The sequence below is a fragment of the Echinops telfairi genome, unplaced genomic scaffold (genome assembly GCF_000313985.2).
Source record: "Echinops telfairi isolate 266 unplaced genomic scaffold, ASM31398v2 ScPeMD7_7468;HRSCAF=8506_0, whole genome shotgun sequence".
Taxonomy (NCBI): domain Eukaryota; kingdom Metazoa; phylum Chordata; class Mammalia; order Afrosoricida; family Tenrecidae; genus Echinops; species Echinops telfairi.
In genome coordinates this window covers 2,459,524-2,468,608 of record NW_022111369.1, presented here as the reverse complement: position 1 = coordinate 2,468,608, position 9,085 = coordinate 2,459,524, and the positions used below count along the sequence as shown (strand labels likewise).

The following is a 9,085-nucleotide window of genomic DNA, read 5'->3' as shown; positions in this document are numbered from 1 at the left end:
AAAAAACAATGGCAAGGAGGGCGTAGAATGCCTGATGGGTTTGATCAAGTGCAGTGTAGCCAAGAGAAATTACTGAGAGTCGAATGAAGGTAAATAATGATAGTGGGACAGGAGGAAAGTAGAAGGAAATAGAGGAAAGAACTAGGAGGCAAAAGATATTTATAGAGGCATGTATATATATATATGTATTAATATAGAATGATAGGGATATAGGTCTATGTACATATATTTATATGTTAAGTATTAAGGTAGCACACAGACATTGGCCCTCTACCTAAGTTCTCCCTCAATGCAAGAACACTTTGTTCTAATAACCTGGCATTCTGTGATGCTCACCTTCCTGGCATAATCGCTGAAGACAAAATGTGTGCATAAGAAAATGTGCTGAAGAAAGTGGATGGCGCCTAGCCATCAAAAGATATAGCATCTGGGGTCTTAAAGACTTGAAGTTAAACAAGTGACCATCTAGCAGGGAAGCATCAAAGCCCACTTGGGAGAACCACACCAGCCCGTGTGATCACCAGGTGTCGACAGGATCAGGTATCAGGCACCAGAAGACCCAAAGCAAACAAATATATCGATACAAATGAGGTGGGTCAGAGTGGAGATCCAAAGCCCATCTGTAGGCAATTGGACATTCCCTCACCCAAGGAATAAGTCAGCCAGAGTGCAATATACCAGTATGGCACCGATGACACACACAACATTCCTCCAGTTCTTTAATGCTCCCCCCCACCCCCACTGCCCCACACCACCTCTGGCATGGCCCCAGTTCTACCTTACAAGTCTGGCTCCACCGGAACATGTACACTGGTAGAGATAGGACCTCTCAACATGCGAAATCCAGGACAGAGAACCCCTTCAGGAACAGTAATGGGAGCAGCAATACCATGAGGGTAGGGGGAAGACGGAGTAGAAGGGGAGAGACGGGGAACCAACTATGTTTGACGTATAACCACCCACCACCCCCAGGGGGACAAACAACAGAAACGTGGGGGAAGGGAGACAGTGAATGGTAAAAGATATGAAAATAATAATTTATAATCTATAATTTATCAGGGGTTCACATGGGTGGGCGGAAAAGAGAGGAGCTGATACTAAGGGCTCATACAGAAAGAAAATGTTTTGAAAATGATGATGGCAGCAAATGTACAAGTGTGTTTGATCCAATTGATCTATGGATTGTTTTAAGAGCTTTAAGAGTCCCTAATAAAATGATTTTTTTAAAAAAAAGAGTGTTAAAGCCTGAACTTTGACTATACAGATTTCTGTATGTTTATGCTATAGAATGTTATTGATTTAGTGGTACCATACGTAGCTTTTAAACTCTCGGCCACCATTTTCTTTCCATGAAAGGTTAGGGTATTTTTCACTTGTGATGAGCTTTGTGCATGTCGGATTTTGATGACGTGTGTGTTATAAATCGTTGGTAACCTTGTGGTTAAGGTGCCCCCCCACCCCATTTAGATGATTTGGAGCCATAGCCATGTGCAACTAGGCACTGTTGTGAGCAAAGTCAGTGTCTGCGTAATTTACACGTCCAGGTTCCTTTGCAAACGGACGTAAACTCAATGGTTCAATGAACCTTTTTGTTGTTCGTGCTGCTGTTAACGTTTCCTTGAGGGAAAATTGTTCAGTTATTGATTAAATACTGTAAAGGGTAGTATTGCCTCACACGCACACACACACACACTCACACACTCTCTCTCTCTCCACATTATTTGACTCAGTAAGAACTCCATTAATCTGTCTATGTTCTTGATCCTGTTCACCATGTCTCTGGCGGTGCAGTAGGCTAATCATTAGGCTGCCAATTGTATTACACTTTTAGCTCACAGCTACTCCATAGAGAAAGAGTAGTCAGTCCACTTTGTGAAGCTTTGCACCCTCACAAACCGAATGGAGCCGTCTCCCTCAGACGCCCTCTGTGCCAGGCTTTCTGGCGGATGCAAAGGGATGGTGGTTCGTTGGTTCCAAGGATGACCAGTAGCCGAATAAAGTGACAAGTTGAAATAATTGGGAAATTTGAAGATGTTAGCATATTTTGATTTCTACAAAATTTTATTAACTCTAACACTTCTTCTCATTTTGTTTCTTCCAAACAGAAGGGAAATACTGCTCTTCACATTGCTTCTCTGGCTGGACAAGCAGAAGTCGTCAAAGTTCTTGTTAAGGAAGGAGCCAATATTAATGCACAGTCTCAGGTAGTTCTTTCAGATTTGCCCCAGTGGAAATGAATTGATATGAATAAGATTAACTTTGTGAAACTGATTTAGTGGTTTTAGCTAAAGCGGAACCGATGTTGCTGTACGTGCTTTCTTTCTTTACTAAGCCATGCTGTGACGATGTTCATTTTTTGACACACCTCACAATCGACCTCTTGATGTAACTGAAAAGTAGCTATGGCAATAAGTGATTTTAAGGATATTTTTAAAAGACTATAAAGTGGATTTTTTCCCCAGAATGACAGTGACAACTGTTAAATATTAATTATTCGTGCAAGCTCTATGCCAGTCTATAAAAATATGTCCTCTCCCTAACTTCAAAAAATTCTCAAAAGTTTACCATTCAGGTAGCAAAGCTGCTATAAAGTAGAATCACTCTGCTTTGATGACCACATCTCCCAATTGTGGGCTTTCCAAATCTGCCAAGGAAACAGGCAAGTCCAAATCCTGCACTTCTATAATGCACACCCTAACAAGTGGAAGATGTGTGTTCTTGAAACAAAATTAGCATACATTTTTAAAAGAATAATGTTTTAGTGCAAATATATCACATTATGCGCATGCTATTATATGTTCTGGTGACAAAAACGTAGAAGAGACTGTTTGGTCTGAAATTTTATTCCTAATGCCTATCAGGGGACTTCAAAAGACTCATAGAAAAATAAAATGAAAAAGAGAATGGAATTTTCCCTTGACGTTTGCTGCCCCCTTCACATATGTTTTTAAGTTTTTTCTAGGACTGCCACAACAATATATAGAAAAGTAAAATGGCTTTGTAGAACACAATTTTTTGTCCAACCTTCTAAACTCTAGAAACCTGAATGGAAGGCATCAGCAAGTGGATGCTGTGTGTTTCTTTGCTGACTCTAGAGGAAGTCTCCCTGGCTTCTTTGCATTTCTGTAAGCCTTTTTTCTCCTGCTGAGAGGCTAGTAGGTTTGAACTGCTTGCTTTTCAGTTAGTAGTGCAACGTGCTTCCACCCCACAGCACCAGCAGGGCTCCTTCCTAACCCGTCAATAGACTTGGTTGCTCCTAAGAGGTTCCTCTATTTTGAGAGGAAATTCACACACACCTTGGTGCTCTTGTATCTGTGAAAAGAACTTGGTTGAGTTTCTCAAATTGATTGTTATTTAATCGCATGAATGGCATGAAGGTTAACAGATGGCAAATGCCGCAGGATAAATGCTTGTGGAAAGCGCTGAGGTCAGTGATGACTGGAGATGCATGTTTTGGAAATTTTTCATGAACAAAAAGCCAAAATTATCTAATCAGTGGTCTGCTTTCAAGAAAATGAGCCTTTTCTCTATAGTCATACTAATGCCAAATTATATATATTTTAAAATCTTGAGAAAATCCCTATTTGAACTGAATGTAATTAACACATTGATTTATATTGGGAGTATTATGATGAATAACTTACGTAAAACTGCAATATATTTTTGTGAGAAAGATTGAGAATGAGAAAATATTATTTTAGACTTTTAGAGTTAAAAAATACATTGAATAGCTTAAACTCATATCTATGTTGTGAGAAAGTTTTAGAATAAGAAAATTAGTATCTAAGATTTGTAATATATCTAAATAATTTAATACATTCTATGAGATATTTTCAGAAGCTTTTTCAAATGACTTAGATATATAGGATCCAGTCTCTGATATTAATTCCCCGCTTGTCTGCCCGTTTGTCATACCGTGGTGGCTTGCATGTCACTGTGATTCTGAAAGCTATGCCACCAGTATTCCAAACAGATTTAAGTGAAATAGCCACACTAAACACATACTAGGAAGAACGAGTAAACTGTCTACTTATAAGAGATTAGCCACTGAAAACTTCATGAATGACAGCAGAGCATTGTCTGATACACAGCTGGAAGAGGGGGCCCTTAGGTTGAAAGACCCTTTCCATGACTGGGGAAGAGCTGCCCCCTCAAAAGAGTCTACATTACTGACATAGATGGAATGACAGTTGGGGGACTATCATTTTCTGATAGGGCACAACTCAGAATGGGACTTGACAGCTGAAAACATCCATTCATCTCAGAACATGGAGTGTGCAAAGCATGAAGCTAGAGAAATTGAAAGTCCTCAGAAGAGAAGGGAACCACATAAAGGTTCCCATCCTAGGCGTTAGTGGGCGGAAATGGACTGATACTGGCCAGTTTGAGTCAGAGAGTGATACAGTTTACTGTGCTGGGGATGACAAATTGAAGAGGAATAGCATCACATTCATAGTCAAAACGCACCTTTCAAATCTCTCTTTCAGTAGCGAGTCATCTGAGATAGGGTACTATCTCTAGGCGTGCATAGCTGCCCGCCTCTGCCTACTCAAAAGAGAAAGAGAATCCAGTTCCTCAGAAGCCTGAGGCCTATTGCCATGAAGCAGAGGCCACACATCCTCCATCCTCCAGCTTCTTCACCCCATTCTCACGCCAACCGTTATTCCGACGACACCACTTCTCCGCTGGCTTCAATAATCCATTGCATTTGCCAGCCAGAACTCACAGACAATGCTGACACTTAAAGGGGTTTATTAGGGAAGTTCACCGTCAGGATCAGAAAGCACTGAGGATACATCGGTCCACAGCAAAACCTCTCCTTAGCCAGCGGTCCAGTTTGTCTCTGGTCCTCAGCCAGGAGATCCCTTGGCCTCTGCTTCCTGAGCCCGGAAGCCAGCCCATGGCTCTGCCTCACTGTCTCATAGTCGTGACATTGCTCCCATGTTCTGCCTCATGGTTTAATCGCCTTGGCCTCTGGTCTGGGCCTGACGTCCTTGCTTTGTCCCATAGTCTTTACGCCACAGCTTCTGGTGCCTCAGGTGTCAGCCTCCACCACTTCCGGTGGAGATCTTGAATGTGCTCTGCTGAGGACACTTCCTCTTTGATGGTCCTGGGAAGATTCCCTCTCCGCTTTGGAGCTGGCTCTTGTGCACAGAGGAATGACTTTGATGAAGGTGTGGTTTGAACTTTCAGCAGACCGTATTCCCAAGGAGACTAAAGATGGTAACTCGGTGCACACCCTCTAGGAAGGTGGAGACTCAGAATACATCCCGTTTTACTCCTCAACAGATGGACTGACATAGTGACTGCAGCAATGAGCTCAAGGATACAAACAATTGTGAGGACAGTACAGGACCGGGCAGTGTGTGGTTCTGCTGGGCGTAGGCTCTTTATGAGCCGGACCTGACTCAGCAACATAGATAGATGGATAGACAGACAGATAGATGTTCATTAGCATAGCAGAGAACTAACTCCAAAATGGGATTTTTACCATCGGCATAGTGGCTAGAATTGATAATACATCACCGAAAGGTGTGCTGTCTGCTAAATTGGTGGTTCATACGATTTTGAGTGTCCTTCCTGACTTGTAGCTCCCCAGCTGGATTCTTTGGTTTTCCTGGGGTCAGTGGCATGGAGGTCTTGTCTAGATCTTAGCGAACGCCGTTTTGATGGCATTATTGAGCTGAGTTCAGACTTGGATGAGTTGACGAATGCTATTGGCCACAAGGATGTTTGCTTGCCTTCAAATCACTTACCAAAAAATCTGTACCATGTCCATTAATGGTGGAAAGAAACAGCCATTTTGGTCAATCCAACAACGGTGATTCCATGTCTTTGGCACAGAACTGTTTCTTAGGGTTTTCATGGTGTGATATTTTGGGAGCAGATTGCCAGGCCTTTCTTCAAAGGTGTATTTGGGTAAGCTTGATCGGCCCACCTGGAGGTTAGTAGACCACCAATTAATTTTTTGCACCCCCACAGCCTCCATACAGTATAGCAACATCTTCCAAGTAGTGTACGCGAACTAAGCTTAGAATGCTTCCCGTTTACCCATAAGGGATATTTGTGTGACCACTTTCATTACCTCTAAAGCTATTGAACCAAATCAGTCACTTAAAAAACTGTTTCAGTCCATTATATATTATTATCGAAGATATTCGCATCGAAAAACCTTCTTAATCAGAACTAGTTCAGGTTAGTCAGAACTCAAAGGGACTGCTTTGTTTTTTTGGGTCTTGCAAGCTGCCCACTTTTGACAGAATGCAGTGTTGGAATTTTTCTAAGGTTTGGCTGAGTGGAAAATATCTGTTTTATTCTTCTCTGGCAGACTCTTTCCTTATAGAGAATCTGCCTTTACCAGGTTCAACTGTATTTTCAGAATCAGGATCTCCTTTCAATTCTTAGAGCACGTTTAATTGACTTTTTTTTTCTCTGTCGGTATTGTTTATCTCAGGGTTGTTTCTTTAATATTTGTGTCCAATTTCTGCAGGATAGTAAACTTCTTTGGGACAGATAAACTTTCTTACACTCTTTAGTTTGAGAACTTAGCATAACACCTTACCCATGGTCACTGAATGCCTTCTCTGTATGGGTTTGGTCAGGCATCCCAATCATTCCAGTGTATCGAAGTTAATATTAAAAATAACACTCAAAGGAATACCGAGCATAACGGGTTACCCAGATGCATTGTCGAATTCTTTTGGGATCTTCCTATCGACTGTCATTGTCGATAGCAAGTGGACACTCAGATGATTGGTGGTCCTGAATACTCATTGTCCGGCAGCACTGCTTCTGATAGTTCCTGAACAGTTCTTCCTTTATGACAAATCCCAAAGTATCGTTTAAATCTTTCTATTCTAGGCCACATCCCGTGCAGGACAAAATGAGCTGACTCTTGTGAAGCCGAAGTCATGCAGAAGGCTTTGGCTACTCCGTATTGTTTGTGAGCTCGAAATGCTTCCGCTCTGCAAAATGTACAACACATGAACGATCTTGCTGTTTTCAGGGAAACCTGGTCTCAGAGATTTCTCTCTCTTTAATCTTTCTCTACAAAATTGTGATGCTCCATTCTCCTATGAGAATGTTTTTCCTTTAGTCCCTTATAGTACTCTCGGTATGTAAAGTTAAAATCAGAATGACCACTGCAATACGGCAAAGCTTCATAGAGTTGTTAAAATGAACAAAAGAAAAAGCAAACTCGATTCTGGAAGAAGGCATCTTTCCAGTCAGCAGAAGCTGAGTGAAATTGTGGAGGATGGGGAAAATGAAGTGTGGGGCCTGCCACTGCTTTGTGATTATCCTTCACCTTAAGCTGTGAACCGGTGAGGTGTGAAGCTCTGGGAGTTGGAGAGAGTAAGGAAAATGTGATGTCATTCAGGGAGGGGAAGAGCCAGGAAGGAGCTCCCACGGGACTTCTCAGCAAGTCTGTATCCAGGGAGCTCCGTATGTGTTGGAACAAATTCCAGGGCCCATAAAGATACTGACCTCATTGGTCTGCATAATATAGCTGTTTAAGAATGCCTTGCATTTGAAGCTTAAAGCAGTTTGTTATGTGCTATTTCCTTTGTTTTTCTTATTGTCACTATGGAAATTATCAGTTTATTGCTCTGTTTTAGATATTGGATAAACTGAAGTTTAAGAATAGAAATAGTCTTGTGATAATATTAGTAATGGAGTTACAGACCCAGGATCGTTTGGTTGGACACTTTCATTCAAATAAATCTCAGCTTAAAGTCACTGTTTCCTGCGAGGCAGCCTTTAGACCTTCCATCTCCTCTGGGCAGAGCTGACCAACATCTTGCTTACCTCCCACAAGAGCCAGTTTGACACCATCAATTCTCTGTTAGACTCTCAGATGCTGGCAATAACACAACATATTCCAGGAGACCTTGGGATTCATGTTGACTGCGATGCATTCCCCATAATCTGTATATCTTCATTTAGCCATCCATTTCCTTAAAAAGTTATTTTACCAAATAAAACTTTTAAAAAACACATCTATACTACAGCAGCAATTCTGAAATATAGTTGTGTTTCCCACTTTGATTCTTTTTCTTGCCTATTGCTATATCCTACTTTTAAAATTGTTTCCTGTGCTTTAATAGTTTCATAAGAATTCCAGGTGTGAACTGCACCTCCTTTTCATCATATTTTTAGAATAATTTTATTGTGGTGAAAATGTACACAAATATGTGTCATCTGAAAATGTGTACATGTACAATTATAACCATCCAGTTGTGCAACCATGTTCACTCTCCCTTTCTTCCAGATCCTTCTAACAGGACGAAACTCTTTTTCATCCCTGATAACCCTGGCTTAGCTTTGACCTCTTATCGATTTGCCTATTGCACAGAAGTGAGATCACACACTCATGGTTCTTCTGAAGCTTGTCTGACTCACTTCGCACGACGGACCTTTTCAACATGCACCCATGCCGTGGCACTCATAGGACTTCCTCTTCTGGACGAATGTTCCATTGCTTGTTTATCCATTCACTTTTGAGGGTCACTTGGGTCATTCCTTTTTTAAAAAATCAGTTAACCTAGACTATTATGTGATTTTTATGAAGACTTGAGGAATACGTATGATAAATATGTATGTATTATGTATGTATTTACACACATAGATATCTTCAGCTTTTCCCTCCTCAAAGATATCCAAACCCACTGCAGTCTAGTTAATCCCAATTCATAGCAGCCATATATTGTGTTCCCAAGGCTGTAAATCTTTACAGGAGCGGACAGCCTAATTTTTCTCCCTCGGGGCTGTTGGTGAGTTTGAACCATTCACCGTGCAGTTAGCAGCCCTCTTCTTAACCCATTGTACCACCATGGTTGTCATCTCGTGTGTGTATATATACATACACTTGCATATTGGATATTAGGCCCTTGTTGACTATAAGGTTTTCAATGATTTCTTCCTATCTGTAGATTGTCTTTTCACTGTTTTGGAAAAGCCCTTTGATGAAAAATAACTTTTATATGGTCTCATTTATTTTGTCTTTGCTACACATATTTCTGTAGTCATGTCAGATAACCTATCATTAAAAACTAGGGCTCACAGCCTACGTTTTCTTCTAAGAATT

The 9,085-nt window shown here is 41.1% G+C and overlaps 1 protein-coding gene across 34 annotated transcripts in view; it reads left to right on the top strand.

The window, feature by feature from the left end:
• The window catches only part of ANK2 (ankyrin 2), a 402,581-nt gene that overhangs the window by 199,325 nt on the left and 194,171 nt on the right, over window positions 1-9,085 (top strand). For all 34 annotated transcript variants that reach the window (XM_045284229.1, XM_045284255.1, XM_045284253.1 and 31 more), the window contains exon 4: window positions 2,106-2,204. In XM_045284229.1, coding sequence (XP_045140164.1) covers window positions 2,106-2,204 — 99 coding nt within the window. The remainder of the gene's footprint in view (window positions 1-2,105; window positions 2,205-9,085) is intronic.